At 42.0% G+C, this 18,112-nt stretch overlaps 2 protein-coding genes across 2 annotated transcripts; both read right to left on the bottom strand.

The window, feature by feature from the left end:
* Positions 1-2,242: 2,242 nt before the first annotated feature.
* Positions 2,243-11,721, bottom strand: elmod3 (ELMO/CED-12 domain containing 3). The gene is made up of 13 exons (XM_037482703.2): positions 11,590-11,721; positions 9,950-10,745; positions 9,167-9,238; positions 9,000-9,074; positions 8,840-8,909; positions 8,421-8,483; positions 8,211-8,299; positions 7,621-7,744; positions 7,396-7,518; positions 7,154-7,284; positions 6,821-6,897; positions 6,578-6,705; positions 2,243-5,969 (listed from the first exon to the last, which is right to left on the bottom strand). Exons 2-13 carry the CDS (start codon positions 9,983-9,985, stop codon positions 5,728-5,730), a joined length of 1,230 nt encoding a protein of 409 aa, XP_037338600.1. The 5' UTR covers positions 9,986-10,745; positions 11,590-11,721; the 3' UTR covers positions 2,243-5,727.
* Positions 11,722-12,632: 911 nt separating this feature from the next.
* On the bottom strand, positions 12,633-14,915 carry star (steroidogenic acute regulatory protein). The gene is made up of 7 exons (XM_037482929.2): positions 14,715-14,915; positions 14,375-14,482; positions 14,158-14,288; positions 13,837-13,995; positions 13,554-13,738; positions 13,327-13,420; positions 12,633-13,243 (listed from the first exon to the last, which is right to left on the bottom strand). Exons 1-7 carry the CDS (start codon positions 14,776-14,778, stop codon positions 13,124-13,126), a joined length of 861 nt encoding a protein of 286 aa, XP_037338826.1. The 5' UTR covers positions 14,779-14,915; the 3' UTR covers positions 12,633-13,123.
* Between the last annotated feature and the right edge of the window lie 3,197 nt (positions 14,916-18,112).

Here is an 18,112-nt window from a genome sequence, read left to right as displayed (position 1 = left end):
TGAAAGCATTGAAAAAAAACTAGCGAATTAAATTATTTACTTATAAAACAAGGATTAGTAAAAAAAAAAAAAAAGCCATGTTAATGTACTCTGCTAATTACAATAATTCTGCTTCACATTTCATAGGCAAATATTATACTAGCTAGTAGGTAGGTAATTTCAGTCATTAGAAATCAAATTTTGTAATTGGTCATGATCCATTTATATACAGGCAGGTTTTGTATTGATGTGTTATTCCTGTTACATCTGAAAGTAGAATGAAATGAATGTCCTACACGGTGTATGAAAGTAACGGATGACTCTAGATACACAGTTACTTGCATATACGATGGGGAGTCAAAATATTCATAATCAGAAATCACAAGTATTTCCGTTGGATTTATATTGCAGTACAAACGTGCCAGAAATGTGTGTTTGAGTACTTGAGTTCATTAAATTATTGACTTTCTCCCACTTACATTGAATGAATGTTTCTGTTTTCACAGCAAATTCAGAATGTGAATACCTGTCTACCATTTTAGACAAGAACTTAAACACCAAAATGTTTAAACCAGGACATAGAGACAAGAACCGGTGACCCTTCATGTAACTCACGTGTTAATAGGTACTAGTCACAGGGACATTTGCCTAGAAGCTTGATCAGATTGTGTCAGCAAAGACATCCTTCATGATCACAGAGAGCGGATGAGTAGCCCGGACCTTAAATTAGCTTAGCTAGGACAACTGTTTACACTTAATTAGACACATAATTGCAATGCAAACAACAGGAACCACCCCACTTTGCTGACTTTGGTTTGAATGCAGCAGACACCCATTTTACTTGCTTCTATAAATCCGCAACAGGCCGACCTACTCAGAGAATGAGTTTAGGGTCTGTACACTCAGCCTTGAGCTGAGCAGCAGCATCTACTGGGCAGGAAACAATGACATCAGAGAAGGAGAAAAAGAGAGGGAGAGAGTTGGGGGAGGGAGGACGGGAGACAGAGTAAGAAACGCTGTATTCCAGCAGGCTCACTAGGTACAAATGGTGGAAACACATCTCCCTCTTTCCCCTCCATTCTCACTGATCATGCTGAGACCTAAACCCTCCCTCTGAAATCTGACACATAACTGGTGTCTGTGTATTGCATTATTTACCCTTTGATGGGCCCCTGAGTAAAACTATTCCCGTTGTGTCTTGCGTTTGTACTTTGCTCTAGTTTGAAAACATGTGCAAGGAATGCAGACACTAACGCAGGCAGCACGGTAAAGTATTATTAGCAGAAATAAAACGCCGCTAATGGAACGGAGAGTTTGACGTAGATTAGTGATGAAAAAGGTTTGCTGAAACATTTTTTTCCGAGGCCGTGTGTGCTGTGATTCAGCAGGTCCACCACAGCCCGGTCATCTGGCACCGTGGGAATGCAGCCACAAGTCTGATGAAGCACAGATGTACAAGCGCACGGCAACAATCCCTTTGGAGGCATTCCAATTCGCTTTTTTTTTGTTGTTGTTGCAAGGACCGAAAACTGACTTTTCTTGGATCATTGCATAGATTGTAAAACTGTATTGCAGTCGCATTGCGTAACGGCAACACATGGAAGGGGCATTTACTAGTCTGTTTAACAGAGCTTCAATGATTTATTATTAATAATTTGTTTCCCGGATGAAAGACGAACGGCAGACCGAAGAGCCTTGGACTGAGAGACTTTCGAGATTGTCAACAAAGGCTGCTAATAGTGCTCCTCCGCTTTGATGAAGCATCAGAGGAACTTCAGAGGTCCACTTGAAACTAAACAACCAGTGGGAGAATAAATAAGGATTAGGTTTAAATTTCACAGGACTTTGCTTCCCCTGCTTTGAAAGCCACATCACTAAAACATATTTATGAGAGTTATGTTTTGATGTGTAAATCGCACTTCAGAGTCTTCCACGTTTATTTGTGTACATGAGGGCATTTTGCCGTACTACAATACATATGACTCTGAATTATATGGCACGTTCATATAGCTTTAGTGCTTTAAGTAGCCGATCTATTGCACCCTAGTGGCTGAATTACAGAAGAGCTATAGAAGGGCCCACCACAAACCATATGGTCTCAACTCAAACCTACATAATAACAATTTTTAGCTATTCAAAGAATGTATGTGCACTTTTTTTGCACAATCTTTCCCACATACATGCTGCGTGAAGACGGCACATCCCGTTTGAAGAATTCGTCAGAAGACCATTAAGGGCTCATTGATTCCACAGAGAAAATACATTCCTTTTTAAACAGCATTTATTTAGCTTTCTCCATACAATACATTTAATGTACAACAGCACATACTGTTTTCTGAAATAACTCTCAGTATAAAATAGGATTTCTACAATCAAGGTACAGTCATAAAATGCTCTGAGGGACATGACGACGGCAACAGGAAAACACCTTTAATAGAAAGCGCAGGATATTGAGAGAACTGAAGCGGAACTTCACATCAAACCGCTCAGAGCATCCGACATCCTGCAAGAACCCGTTTCCTTTTTTCTTCTTCTATCGGTTCTGGTGTCACAACTGAGGCGATTCCAAATGATGATCAACGCATAGGAATATGATCTATTACAACTGCTGAAAATATGACTTGGCTATAGGGAGGATAAATTAGGTCTCTTTTGGATACTGAATAGATACCAAGGTCAAAGCATACAACTTATTATGACTGCTTATCAAGTCTATATCTTCACAATCACATACTTAACTGTTTGTCTGTGACTGTAGCTGTAAAGAACGGATTGTTTCTGAGTGTTTCCAGACATCGAACACTTAAACACAGCCAAAGTATACTGTACTATCACTGAAGCCACGAGGGAAACCAGCTTATTTCAAACATGGTTAACATCGGCCAATTATAGATCATTTTTAAAAAGGACTTTGGAGCATGTGTGGGCCTATATATCGTCTATACATGTGTCTTTAAATAGAATACACATAACATTGACCAGCTTTTGTGTTAATTTGCTATTACGTAGTGCTTCAGGTGTTGAATATACATTATATAACACGTCCAATCGGTATGAGAGAAGGCCTAGGTACAAGGAAACATAAAAAGAGAGTCTGACTGGGAGGCCAAACAAATATCAGGGGAGAGAAAGGAGAGATTTGTCTCAAGTCTTGAGGTAAGCAATGTGTTTCAGTATAATGCCCTACAGACAATCATACAGTTACAATCAATAATTCTCTATATACAAACTTCCTGATTTACGTACACTGCACTGCTCCTCAGTTTAAAATAGAATAAAACTAAATGTGAGATCATACCCATGGTGCAATTTTTCTTAGAGGGAGGGGGGGGATCGGACTCCACCAAGCCTGTTTTTTATGAGGTGGGCGGTAATGAACATTATGGCTATTGAAGATGGCCTGTTTCCTCTCGCATATGTCTCACACACACACACACACACACACACACACACACACACACACACACACACACACACACACACACACTATCAAATATCTACAACAGTGCAGATTTTCCTGTTCAGTCAAAACAATTGGCTAAACTACATCACCGTTGTTTGTCTTTTAAGATATTAAGGTTGAGAATGGAGATGACAAAGTACAACGATCCGAGTAGATGATGACATGGAAAATGTACATGCTTTTGTATATATCCATTCGGCCTGCATGTTTTTAGGGGGTCACATCAACTATGTTTACTGCATTACAATAATGGTGGGACGTTTACTGTGGCACGGTGGATCAAATTAATGAAAAAAAGGAAACAAGGATAAACCAGCGCTCTACATGCCCCCACATGGCTCCACTGGCTGTAGGCACCGCTTTAACTGTGGAGCAAGATTCAGCTCAATAACATGTTGAGCCGATCCAACATCTCTGCACAACATGTGCTGCGCCAAATGAACGTGTGTCTATACAAAATAAATGTGCTATAGTAGTAACAGTTTGCGCACCAATAGACACTACGGACTGAAACTGAGACATGACATCAACAAGCTTTACGAAGAGGAGGAGGCTATAAGATGCTACAGTACTAGTGCTACCTGAACATGCTACAGATTGAGACTACGACGATGGGAGACGGTTTCACATTAGCACAAAGCAGGAACCAGCTTTGCAGAGGAACTCTATCCATTCCGGGCCACGGAGCCGCTGACTGCAGCCGTGTCCAGAACCAATATTTGTTTTTTTGTTTTTGTTTTTAAAAGCAAACCAAATAATGTGTTCTTTGTTTGGGATAAATCTTGTCCTCGGGAAATGTTATGTACCATTTTTAAAATGAGAAAAGTACCGTCTTTGCAGCTTGATGGATCAAGTACTTAGTAAAGCTGGCTTATTGTGTGCAAGGAAAGCACCCCATCTGTAGTCAGTCCCTGTCATACAACACACACGCACTTCCATACGCAACACATTTGCTTGCAAAAGCGCACAAACCCTGAAGTTAGGAACGATTTCTATCGTCACACAGCACTATCATTTTGATTATCATTGAGTGAGAGCTGGGATTGCATACTGTACCATACATCTCCTAGGAGGCACCCTTCATCAATATCAGCTCATTCATTTTTCCCTCTCATACACACACGCACACACACACCAATTTTAAACTGGTAAAATAAAATTACAATCACATGCTTTATAACGGAATGTAGAGAAAGCTCATACCAGACCTTCCACTTCAGCCGGGACCGAGCCGAGCAGACAGACCCTGTTATGAAACGTCTGCTGGGCTTTAACCGCGAAAAAGTTGAGAATTCAGAGGATTTTCTTACATTCTGGTGGATTTTAACAGTTAAAAACCCCATCCCTCGCTCATTAAGCCATTAGTTTAATAACATTCTGCACTGCTTTTATGCTAACTGTGAAGTTATGGCGGCTGTCCCTTCAGAAAGGTCTAAAATAGTTATTTTTTTAAATTATTTAAAATATATTCCCACATGTCAAGTGGGAGCTCTGGACTAAGTCTATCAGACCCCTGGCAAAATTTGCCATGAGTGCACCAACAACTGGCTATGCCTCGACACATCTGGACCATTCTCGCACATCTTTCACATGACAAACATTTCATTCACGCTCTAATAGAAATTACACCCGCCAAGCAAGCTGCATTCAAAGTCTACACGGCGAGATATTTTAGGACAGCATCTACTGGCAAATTCTCCCCCCCCCCCCCTGCTGCTTTCCAATCTCTGTAGAAGGGATTGAAAGTGGTTTAGTTTCTTCTCACTGTAAAGTTAACGGAGCATTGAACAATGTGCATTAAGAGCGAGAGAAAAAGTCAGGCTTGTTAAGAATCGGCTCCATGCGCCCACTCCCCAACCCAACCCTGCAATGTCAACATACCCCGATTGTGAGACCCTAGGGGAAGATGTCTGCGTTTTGGACTTCTAGGAACGTATAGTTGAACCGAGAATTTGGCAGCTTTCAATTTGGCTACTAAACCCAGAGAAGATTCACTTTATGTTTCTGACCTGCATTGGCTTTCAGTTTTATGTTCAAAAAAATTCATTAAATCTATATAAAACAACGTGAAACAGAGCTCTGAAAGACCCCCAAGCTTAATCTGATCAAAGTGCAGCACCCCAGCATCAACGGAAGGAGTGGAAGTGTTTGAATAGGTTCAGATAGCAGGTCCTATATCGGAGAGGGGTGGGGTTTTAGCTCTCTCAGAGTAAGCCACTCACACATACCGTGTTGGATGTACTCACAAACAGGATATATTCACTCACTCACTCACAGAGTCTAGCTTAGATGAGTCTGGCCTCTCCCTCCATGTCTGGCGGAAGTTCACACACTCCCGTGAAGTGCATCTCCTTTCCCTTGCTTCCCTGTCCCAACCCGGCTCTGGCCCCCAGGCTGGGAGACGGCTGTTGGGCCTGTGGGTCTGGCGACGTCCCACGGGGGATTCCACCTGCCCGTCTCTCTTTTAGGAAGACCTCTAGTCGGCGCAGCATCTGCTTGGGGTTCTTTTTGGCAAACAGCTCCACTTCTGATGGGTTAGAAAAACACACAAGGTATGGGACTCACACTGGGGAGACAATCTGTGGTTAACAGCGCTCCTGCAGTCGGGTTTTGAGTTTAATGCAGAGACGTGTGACTCATGTTTCAAAGGACGAGCTTAGCATTTTTTTGAGTATGCATGGGTTGCAGGAGAGGTTTCTTTTTTTGCACCAGAGGTAAGTTCCGCAGTATAAAGAGCTGCATACATTCATATCGAACTGCCACATAATTTTACTTTTTTTCTTTACGTCTGATAAATATGGTTGTTTGGTTAAGACAGTAAGTAAAAATCTGAGCAAAAATTAGCACTCCTTATAAAATTGGAGGACTTTTTCATTCCACACATTCGTATTTGTCAAAACAATGCAACTTCAGGTGTGGATGGGTTATGCTTGGAGTTTTTTGCGTAGTATCGATCAAATAGCCTTAAACAGAGATGGAGAGCATTCATAGATGTCTAATAGGCCAAATTTTAACTCCACAACCACAGATTTTATTTAATTTTCAAACTTGAAACAGATCTTCTCAGTACAAATGAACAAACATCCTTTGAAACATGTCTGGCGATGAAGGAAAACCGCACACTAATTCCTCTACCTTTCAGTACAAAGCCAGAGTCAACGATGGTCTTCTGTTGGGTCTTCCACAGTTGATACAGGTGCAGATACGTGGCCACGTAGAACTCATTCAGCACACCAACCACTTGCTGGCGACGATTGCACTCCCTGACACGGACAAAGTTAAAGGTGGTGAAGAGGTTGTGAATAATGAGCTGCAAGCCACATGCATATTCAAGAGGATGCAGATGAAAGAAAAGAAATATGAGGATCAGTGACCTACTTGGACATGGCTTCTTCTCTGAGCACTTGCAGAGCGATGCGGGTCATGTTGATTGACATCACACTGAATGGAAAGTTCTAAACCGGGGAAAATACACAAGGAAATGTAGGTCCTTATTAAAGTTAGAAAAGATTGAAATTATCTACAAATTCTTCTTTTCCGCTCCAGTTCCCTTTGCAGCGAGGACTAAGTTCAGGGTCAGCTACAAAAGTAGCACAGCCGGAGTGGGAGGTGCTTCGGTGTCCCTGAGGAATGTGTTAACACATGGATGCATGCATGCACACACAGGCTGACTCTGCTGGTAAGGACAATTTCGTTGCGACCCGGTGATACCTGTGTAGGGTGTTGTGACAACTTGTAGATGTCTCTAGCCAGCGGTAGTGTCTCTGGGTCCATCACAAAGTACAGCGTATGCATCAGTCCTAGGAAACCACTGCCACGCAGGTCGGTGGCTGGGTCTGTACCTGCAGCACAGAAAACAGACCAACGACACATTGCGTGATGATGGGTCCTTGTTATTACTGTCCATTCATTTGGATCTATGACTCTCTAAGAGGAGAGTACGTCTCTCTCACCTTGGAAGCCGATGTTTTCCCAGTGGGCCCCAAAGCGAGGACAGTCCAGCCTGCTGCCAGTCAGCCTCTTATAAATGGTCTGGAGTACACGCATGTGGACTGCTTGGCTATTGTCCACATGGCCTGTTGAAAATACACAAAGTTGCAGTTTAATGGACACCCTCACAAATTTTACACACGCACGTGGAATGATAAGACACACAAGCCCAGGAAAGACACACTCACACTTTGCGATGGCAAAGACCAGGTCCCTCTCCTCCAGGAGTTCCCTGTGTAGCCGTGGGGGTCCGAAGAAGAAATGCGTGATCGCTGCCAGACCGGTTCTGCGTATGGTTGGCTGGATGTTCTTCTACAGATAAGGGTTGGGGGAGATATACAAAACCACTTTAAAACTGTAGTTCGCACTATCAGTACAGTTCTTCAGTCCAATAGTAATCCACTTCTGTAAATATTTGCATCATTATGGCTCGACAAGACGATTGCAATTTAATTCTATTCAAAAATGTATATTATAGGCTGAACGTACTGTATCGCCAATCTCTCACCTACCCACTGTGAATAACGTTTCCTTACTGATAAGTGACAGTGGTCTTTATGTGCAACAGGTCTTGATATTTGTCAAAATTACATTGTTTTTGAGTCGCTGCTGCTTGTGTCTGCTTTTAATGCAAATAAAAAAATATTTTTTTGCAATATCAAACTTGAAATCTACAAATAACGAATCAATCAATTTGTTGAATCTTGCTTTTTTTTCTAGCAAACTGCTACTTTTATTTAGTATTATTTGAGAATTTCATTTTATTATTGTTCCTTACAATCAAGTCCCCGAGGTCCGTGGTCTGGAAGTACTGCAGGGCTTCATTGAAGGAGATGAGGGGAGTTGGGTTTGAGTCCTCAGTGATTGCTGGAGGATATTAAATAAAAAGTTAATCTTTTAAAACTGCAACATGAAGACCACATTTATTAAATCAGCAAAGCAGTCAGTATCTTAATGCAAACAGGTGATACAGCAAGAGGCATCTCACCTGGTTGTACGTTCTCCAGAGCCTCCCACTCCTCTCTGGCCTTTTCCAACTCCACATTTTCCTCTGTAAGGAAAGTCAAAAAAGAAATAACGTAAGACGTCAAACTAAACCACTTGTCACACACACAAAATTGACAAGGAGCAAGAATGGGTGATGAGTCTCTTCTTAGCCAATCGGCTGTGGTGCAATGGCCACAACCAACCTAAGCCATTCTCAGTCATAAATCCGTCCTCTTCCACAGAACTCCATCACTCTGTGTGCCACTGAGACCCTGGGCTTCCTCCAAGCAGGCAACCTGCACTCCTGAGGGAGGCTTTACCTGCCGAAGCTCACCGGTATCCAGGATACTCTGTCTCACATTCCGGTGGGAAGAGGATGTGAGACAAAGGGGAGGTTGTGTGCGACTATGTGTGTATTACCTGCAGGCTTAGGCTGGTCCTCTCCGGCTGCCAGAGTCTGCAGAAGACCATTCTGCTTCAGTGCTGAAATCTGGACAAATAAAAAAAAATAATGGATTACCTTACATTCAAGGAGGACCATGTTGATTGCAGTAAGCTGCTGAGAAAGACATTTAACTACCGGCAGGGATCTGAGTGGTGCGTTGCCGTTGGTATGGTCCGTGACGTTGTGACTAATTATCATTCCGTTAATGACCTGAGAAGACAGAAGTTTGAATTTTCAATGAATAAATGCTGGCAAAAAAGAGCAAATAGCAATGGATTAACCAATAGTTTTAATTTGCTCACAGGCTTATGGTTGGACTGTCCATTGACGATATCCTCTAATGGTTTGCATTCACGGGGAAAACCATTCAGGCCCTAACAGAAGGCCAGCAACACAGAGCAGATGATTCAGACATGTATACAATGTAAATCTAGCACACTTTTCACTGCTTTAAAATTGTTAGAGCTATCTCTAAGGTGGGAGGTGAAACACACCACTTGTTCTGCCTTATGCGGGGGCTTCTTGTGTTGTTTAGCTAGGTAGATCCGGCAATTTGAGGGTACAGTTCCTTCAAGAAAAACTGTCCTTGCTCTGTTACGTTGCAACTAGCCAGGCAGGGGACATACTTATCTGTTTACAAAAAATCAGTACACAAGGATAGAGGCACGGGAGCAACGAGCAATAAGCAATGTTGCGTCTAGAGAACCAAGCAGAGGATAAGAAAAATACACAGTCAGCTGCTGCAATGGCAACACACCAAGCGAGTCAGACCAGAGATTTCACCTAAAGCCGAGGGACCACTTTTGTATCCGTGGTCTTATTTTTTTTTTTTCCAATGAAGTGACAGAACGGTTTAAACAAGTTTGCTCTTAATTGTTTATTAAACAGTGTGGTACAGGAAAGGAAAATATATTCCTGAGGGTGACTAATTCATTATGGAAAGATGGTAAGATAGCCCCTACTTCTAATCTACAACACAACAGGTGTTACTTTATGTTTAAATGATTTCAAGCTGCTGTAAACAAAAACACGGAATTCGATTAAACAGTTTACAAACGTTTAGACCGAAAGTGAAATAATTTTACCTCAGTGTGGGATGTGACATCAAGATCTTCTTCCATTGCATATGAGTTGTATGTGTTGGCTGGCGAGCGTGTTCCTGATCCTGGCCTTTAAAGGCTTCTGTGGTCATGGAGTGAGATGAGCTGAGGAGGTGATGCCAGGACCACCATGGCTTCTGTAGTGCACATTAGTAGTGTCTCCAACTAGCTATGCTTTTCTCCTCAGAACTCAATGTCAACATTCACAAGTAGGATTTACTACAACTATCGCTTGCAGAAGGAATCCATATTGTGCACATCATGTTCTCCTTTTCTGCGTTGTATTGATGGTTGTGTGGTTGAGATCGCAGCCTGGTATTATGAACTACAATGAAAAGGTCCTTGATAGTGTACACTTACAGGAATGTGCGGTTATTGGCCTACAAGAGCTGACACAAGAAAATGGCCATCCATCAATGCAAGTTTCCTGGAAACTGGCCTTCTTCCTCTTTCCCGCAGATCTGCTTGGACAGTGGGTCCACTCCTCAGCACCATCAGACGTACAAAGACGTTGGACAATGACATTGCTTTTCAGGGCTGGGCTCTCCCTATCCGAGACACTTCATTTCCTTGGCACCAAAGACAAATCTAGTACAGACCTCGCGGTTCAGTTTTAATTAATTTGAAACAAAGCTTTGTTATGTCTTCAGCCTCACATGAAATAGAGGCACACGTCCAGAATAAGAAGTGAAGGTGTCCAGTGAGACGTGGGTCATGGAGAGAGTTCTTGTATCGTCAGATTGCTGAGGAGGGTCTGTCATATGTACACAATATCTGGAAACTAGAGCAAAAAGAATGATTGAACTACACATACACTTACTATTCACATTTGAGGTGGATCTACTTTACTTCACATTTATTTTACAGCTATAAAAGTTATTTTACAAATTAAGATTTAACAAATATAAAATACAAACAGCTAATTTATTTAATATTACGGATTATCCAATAGGTTAATCACAAAATAAATCATTATTGCACATAAATTATATTCAAATAATGCAATTGTGTATGACTCAGAAGGGTGTCAGTTTTCTGCATTGACTAATTTCATTTTTGATACTTTGGTAGTCATTTTATTGCATGGCTTTAACTTGTAATGCAGTACGTTCACACAGAATGGCATTACTACTTCCACTTATGTAGAGGATGTGAATAGTTTGCAGGTGCGTTTCTCCGCTTTGACAGCTAACGTTACAGTAGCAACCTGACGTCAGCTAGCTTCCATCAACTGTAGCAACCAAACAAGCTAGCATTATGTCAGCTAGCAACCCGGAGGCACAAAAACGCAGCCGCAGCTTCTTCTCGAAACTGAAAATGCAATAATTGCACAGATTGCAGCAAAGAGCTTACAATTTTATTTCATGAATAATTAGTGCAATGAGGCAGTTGAGATCTGAGCTATCACAAGAAAAAGAAGGGGGGAAAAGCCAGCTGTCAGGCTAACTAACGGGCTAGCTCTGGCTCCATTGAACTGTAACGGGGATGGACTCTGTACACAAACGCGACCGCACCAAACGGATAAATCTGCCTTTTTTCTACGGGGTGTATAATAAAAGCCCCGAAACATTGCGTGCTGTGGCCTGTCGGACTGAATTATGCAAAATAAAGCATTTCAAAAGTACCTCAGTTTCTGACTGTTTCTCCCTCCAATCTCAGCTTCCCTTCCCCCGTCCAGCGGCCACTGTCATTTCAAGTGCATCATGGGAATTGTGGTTCCCTGTTGGGCTGTAGCTTCATTACGTCATCTCTCTCTCTCTCTCTCTCTCTCTCTCTCTCTCTCTCTCTCTCTCTCTCTCTCTCTCTCTCTCTCTCTCTCTCTCTCTCTCTCTCTCTCTCTCTCTCTCTCTCTATGTCTTACCGATATCACAGGCTCAGAGAACATGGAGCCTGTGACCTCCTTTTCTATCTAAACCTCCCCTCAGCACAGATACAGTTATTTGCTTAAAATGAAGGGTTTCATTTCCCACCCTGAACGCAATCACGTGTATGTGTGTGAAACAAAGATGATGTTTGGTTGAATTTAATTAAAAGACACATAAATGACAGAATGAATTATTACCCTCTTGGAAGTTCTTTCAAGGGAAATATTTTGTTTTGCGTTGAACAAGGCAGCGCTAGGAACTATGCTGCGGATGTTTTTTTAGTTAGGGGAGAATGAGGTCAGGATTAACCAAACTATCGGGGGGCTAAATTCTAAAGAAGGTTGTCAAACTCTCTTAAACCTGGTCCTGGCCCCACTACATCCCAATAAAGGGAGTTGTTACATCTTGGGCCAAGGAAAAACTGGTATAAATGGACAACAGATTTCCTGTTAGGGATGAAGTTCACCGTTACTCAATCTTGTAGAATGCACTGCTGGCTCATGCTGAATGGCACGCTGCGTGGCTCTTGACACATCTCAATAGCCAAACACCTGCTCGTTCTGGCAGACTGAAAACCCATCAAGGAACAGGGAGAATTTCCTTTTTTTATGAACTACATTTCTTGTGGTTTAAAAAAGATCCCGTAAATCCACTCATCTCCTCTCTTTTAAAGTGGAATGAATGTGCAATTGCTCTTTAGATTCCAAGATTAGTTCTTCTTTTTCCAACATCTAGTAAAATGTCTGCTATTCAAAGTCCGTGTTACCAAGTTTGTTAGTGGACAACGTTTTTATTCTCAAGCATGACCATTGCATTTTTTATGAGCTTTTATTCAGGAAAGGGCAGAGTAATCATTCTCCATATCACTTTTCCAGCAGCATAATAAAAGCATAAAAACATAAATAGCAAAGACATAGCAATCATTTGTTCACTTTGTAGTCATTGAAATATAATGCATCCTGGCAGCATCAATAAATAAAACATTGAAATAAAAGTGCAACTTCATGGCAGAGGGAGGAACAATAACTGGTGTGTTACCAGAAGGAATAGGACTCAATATTGCTGCTAATGTAGAGTGGAGGAATATGAATGAACGTGCTAGAAATCAGAATCTCACGACAGAATCTCAGTCTATTAAAAAGGGCAAGAAAAGACATATATTTGCCAATTGAAACCAACGTCTGCGCTCAGATTTATCTACGCTCTCAGACAAGCATCATCTTCAGCCGATCTCTTTCATACACTCTGGATTTTCGTATCGTCTCAGCAGTTATAAGCTGACAAGCTGATTTTGTCAGCAGGCGTGCGCCACCTCCACAGAAACGTTAGCAGCCATCCTTTGCCTGAGGTGGTTGGCAAAGTCCACTTGCGTCTGAGAGAGCACTTTGTTTATGATCGTTTTTGGGATCCAGCCCTGCAGATGACAAAGTCAATGTTTTTAGCGCTTGAATACGTTTCAATAGTGTGGTTATTGTGGGGGGAAAGAAGGTCACATACCTTTAGATCTATGCTAAGCAACCAGGTGAACTTGGTTTTATTTGGGTCTTCGGGACATGGCTTCATGACTATGCAGGTTGGACCATTCTCCGCCCTGAACAATGAAAAGATCAATGTACAACATCAGTTTAAAACGCATGACATATTCTTCCCATTTATTGCACATAAGTAATCAGTTCACTCGTAAGATAAACGGTTGCATGTATTTACAACTTTTTTTAGCTCACCTCACCACGCCCCTCTGCTCGGGCATGTTGGTGTGCTGAGTTGACATCCCTGCCAGGAAGCAGGTGGAGCCCCGGCGCTTGGCACAGCGGACACTGACAAAGTCCCTCGGTCCCACCACATTGCCGGGAGTCTCTGCCGCGACCTCGTGGGTAACCATCGTGTCCTGGCCGATCTTTTGAAGGATCTGTGGTATTCCATTGTGAGAATACATCGGTGTTCTGTGTTATGAAACTCAATTCTAATAAAAAGGGGTTTCCGTGTTCACATGCAGTCCTCTCTTACCTTAACCTGTTTGACGTTAGGGTTCCACTCCCCCATCTGCTCCATATTTCCCACCAACTCCTTATAAAGAGTGTCAGGGTGTTGCTCCAACATCACCTCCAGCTTGAACACCTTCCCAATGTCAGGCAGCACTTTACTCATGACTTTGTCACCGTTTGCCTGAGGAGGGGTGTAAAGAAGCAATGAAAGGGCTCACATATTTTCCTTTACATTTTAAACATCATAATGTATTCTCATCATCAGAATTGCCACACCTTTGATAACAGCGTGGCCAATGTTTTCATTTATTAAAAGATTCTTCTAATCCGTCTCAGTACTCACGGCTATGGTTTCAATGGTCCAACCGTCTTGTTCGCCGAGGATGCTGATGGCCTTCTGCAGGGCATCCTCACCTTGCTTCAGGTAAGACATCTCCTCCTCGTTATACCCTTCCTCTTCTTCAATCCGAGAACCTTGGAAGTACGATCTGTCAGTCAATTTTCACTCCTAGGTTTCTGAGTATAAGTCTGATATTCAGTCTCCACATGTAACAACTCACTGAGGAGGGAGCTTCGTCGGCGGACCTGGCGGATCCAGCTACTGGGGCCCGGACCTGCCAGTCTGTTAAGCTCATGGTGAATGGCCACAACGGCATTCTTCCTTAAACCTGCGAGTCAGGGGTGAAAAATAGGCAATCACTACAGATCTAAATCCATTGATTGTGCGTGCCGTATTTTAGAAGAAAGGGAGATAACAGTTCAAGTTTTAGCTTTGTTCTTCGTTCGTTTTCTTCTTTTAGTCGCACTCGGTGCAGTCAATTTGTGATTTTGAGCCGGAAGAAGAAGACAAAATGGCCAAGGAAAGATTGCTCAATGTCAGCTTAAGTAGGGCTCTCTCACCTGTCATGTTCCTTGTGTGCCGATACGAGATGCCAGCACACAGCTTGAAGGTTGCAGGCAGCATTTTTAGGAGTGTGTTTGCAGCTTCGGGAAAACTAGAAAAGTGTAAAAGAAGGTGAATCACAAAGGCTCAAAATGTGGCTGAGCGGTAAAAAAATCTTGAAAGAAGTGAACAGACTGCGTCGATTGCTGCAGAGAGGGTGTGGATTTTGTAACTGTGGAGGTTTGAAAGTGTCTGTATATATAAGAGCAACCCCCACAAGGCCGCGGGGCTATCACCCCGTAGATAAACACACACACATCCCCTCACTGTTCCAACGGCCATGTCGCCAAGGTTGCGCGGTGGACACGACGCGCATGTCTCAGACTCTCACAAACACTGTGTCAGATAACGTCCAGTGCCAGGGCCCACTCCATTGCCCTCACGCACGCACGCACACACACACACACACACACACACACACACACACACACACACACACACACACACACACACACACACACACACACTCACAAATCTTTCCAGAGCTGTGAGTAATAGGAGAGACAGCCTTTCTGGAGTGATAGAAATACCTAAAAGAGAGGTCAGTGGCAGAGCCCCTGAATGACTCATCAGCGGTCCATTACGCCCTGAACTGTCGTAATTTTTAAGACAAAAAAACGAAAACATTTAGACTTGTTTCTTCTCATTATTAAGCGTATCGCTGGAGTCATTTTTACTGAGTGGAAAAAAACATTATCGTACTTTTATGTTCGTGGTCATTGAGGCTTTTGGCTCACTTAAACAACTCAAAACACTGTTTTATTACCTTCGTACTTCCTGATTTCATGACAATAAACATGATCTCAAACTGATGACATGGTTAGGAAGCCGGCTTCACAAATGAAAGCATCCCATTCAGCGATTATTTCTGTTGCTGGAGTTTTCATAACAGTTTACATGAAGTAAAAATGTAACACAGCAAAATTCTTAGAGTTAATTTTCCGGTGTTCGGCAAAAGTGTTGAAATCACACTGCAGAAAGTTGATTCAACTGTTACAGTCAATTGTACCAAAGAGCTGGAGTCATTATCCAGTGTCAAGATCATATTCATTTGCAACACTTAGTAGAGTTAAATGAACTCTTTGATAGGTTTGAAATGTGACTGTACAGTGTCACATTTCCTGGTGTTGGGTTTAACTCGACGTACTGAGGCGCATGGATTGGAGAGGGATGCGCTGGAAACCACAAGGTCGGTGGTTTGAACCCTGCTGCTCCATGTCCCATGTCAAAATGTCCCTGAGCAAGACACCTGAACCCTAATTGGTCCCTGGACTAGAATGTAAAAGCCATGGGTTGAAATGTAATGTAACTCTCTTTGGATAAAAGGGTCAGCTAAATGACATGTAATGTATTTAACACTGAGCAGATTTATTTTTTACACTTATTCAGAGTTAAATTGTTAACACTTGAGTGTCAATTTAACACTGACAAGATTGGGACAACATAAATGCCAGCTTAGAGTTAAAATTAAATCTCACAGAGTCAATTTAAGTCTGAAATTTGCTGTGCACAATCAAACGCTTCTTAAACACAATGTTTTAGATATAATTTTGGTGTCAGATACACACACAGCACTGTACAGAGAAGCTCGGACAGTTTTTCCATGTTGGTCAGACTTGTCAAACACATCAAATTTCAAAATACCGACATCCAAACATCAGCCTCAATATTCTGCTTTCGCCCTCTATTAGGAGGATTAAATCACTCTTTCAGCGTTTTTCCAGCAGGGTTGCTTAATCGTCCAACAGTGCAAACACACGATCTGTTAATTGCGTGTTTTATCAAGCTGCTTGTGTATTTTGACAACCTTGCCTACTCCGTCCAAGCACAATCCAAACGATCTAACATCAATATTGCCTCAGCGATTTGCGCGTCAAACGTGCATTCAGAGTCAACAGTAAACACGGCCACAGGAATGGAAACCTGTCAAGAGAGTTGCAGGCAATCTGATTAGTTGACAGAGAAAACAGATAAAAAAAATAAAAAGAGAAACTGAACCTTAACCTGCAACCTCACGTTCCTCTGGCAAGTGTGCAGAATTATCCGTCAGTCGCCATGGCCTTCTGCAAAGTGGGTCAAATAGTAGATTCTAATGGCTCTCTATTTGACAACATCTGCATTATGCTTTGATGAGCCTCCGTCCTGCATTTTTGGAATCTGGATCTTTTACAGATCAGAGTTGAAGAACTTGGAGGAGGCTTAAAAAGTCTCTTTCTTTAAGCATTTAAGGTCTTTTGATGTGCAACAATGTGTTACCGTCTAATGAACCCTTTTCGGATAGATACATTTAAGTCTGTCTCAAAACAACACGTGCCCAAACCTACAATGAGACATGGGACAGATCCTCTTTGCGCTGATGAATTCGGTAATAAAACACAATATAATCTTTTTCATCTATAAAGCTCAAACTAGATAATCCTTGTATTGGTTTTGGTTGAATTATGGAAAATATATTTGACTAGAAACTAATTATAGTAATAAGAATAGAAATAATTGTCCATCCTAAGAAATCATATTTTCTCACCTTATGATTCACCTGCTCAATAACTTTATATAATTTGTAGGTATATAGTATTCCTGCCTCATAATGATGTTTTTAAAGTATAGCAAATAATAATATTGCAGTATTGTGCCACAATGAGAGCTTTGCGGTCTAATGTTACACGTGTGGAGAACTCTAAGACGGTGAGTAGGAACAAGGAAATGTTGCATGGCCATGTGGGAAAAAAAGAGACTGTGGAGTACTATAGCACAGAGTTTATTGGGAAATGAAGGACACAGTAGGTTTGGGGTTCACATGCACTCAGCATCACAATAATAGGATTTTCCTCATCGACCCTCCACTCCATCCTTCCAAAACGGTGTGAGTCAGTATGTATTTGTGTTGACCCATTTCCCAGAAAAACAAACTGAGCACGAAAAGTCAGAGAATAAACAAAGTCTTGATGTGCGTGTGGGAACTTCCCGGGAGATCATGCTAACAAGGAGGCACTTCAGTCCGATTCTCTTTTGTTCATATGAAGTATGCAGAGAATAGAAGGGGAAAAAAACACGCTTGCTTAAGATCGGCACGGACAATTAAAGTTACTGCACTGAACAGCTTTCTTTACCACACAAAATGAAAATACCACATTCCTAAAACAAGTAGAAGAGAGAGAGAGAGAGCTCTTTCAATTGGTTGTGCTGCTGCAAGAAGGCCACTTCTTTGTGTGGTGTCTGCGGGATCCTCTGGCGTCTTCCTCTCCTCCTCGGCTCTGACATGGATGAACTGGGCCGATTAAAATAAAATATGGATGAGATAAACCTTGCACGTAGTTGTTTATACCCTGATTGTTAAGATTATGGTTTGGCACAA

Source organism: Pungitius pungitius, chromosome 5 (assembly GCF_949316345.1).
Source record: "Pungitius pungitius chromosome 5, fPunPun2.1, whole genome shotgun sequence".
Classification (NCBI taxonomy): domain Eukaryota; kingdom Metazoa; phylum Chordata; class Actinopteri; order Perciformes; family Gasterosteidae; genus Pungitius; species Pungitius pungitius.
The sequence above is the reverse complement of the archived record's forward strand: the minus strand, read 5'-3'. Positions and strand labels throughout refer to the sequence as shown.

What these genes read in the sequence shown, in the direction of transcription:
- elmod3 (XM_037482703.2), bottom strand. Translation starts at nt 9,985, where the DNA reads ATGGAAGAAGATCTTGATGTCACATCCCACACTGAG. An exon ending in CACCACTCAGATCCCTGCCG is followed by an intron (nt 8,910 to 8,999) that starts GTAGTTAAATGT and finishes TTATTTGTCCAG; the next exon opens with ATTTCAGCACTGAAGCAGAA. An exon ending in TCTGGAGAACGTACAACCAG is followed by an intron (nt 8,300 to 8,420) that starts GTGAGATGCCTC and finishes AATATCCTCCAG; the next exon opens with CAATCACTGAGGACTCAAAC.
- star (XM_037482929.2), bottom strand. Translation starts at nt 14,778, where the DNA reads ATGCTGCCTGCAACCTTCAAGCTGTGTGCTGGCATCTCGTATCGGCAC. An exon ending in GCACACAAGGAACATGACAG is followed by an intron (nt 14,483 to 14,714) that starts GTGAGAGAGCCC and finishes CCTGACTCGCAG; the next exon opens with GTTTAAGGAAGAATGCCGTT. An exon ending in CCGACGAAGCTCCCTCCTCA is followed by an intron (nt 14,289 to 14,374) that starts GTGAGTTGTTAC and finishes CGTACTTCCAAG; the next exon opens with GTTCTCGGATTGAAGAAGAG.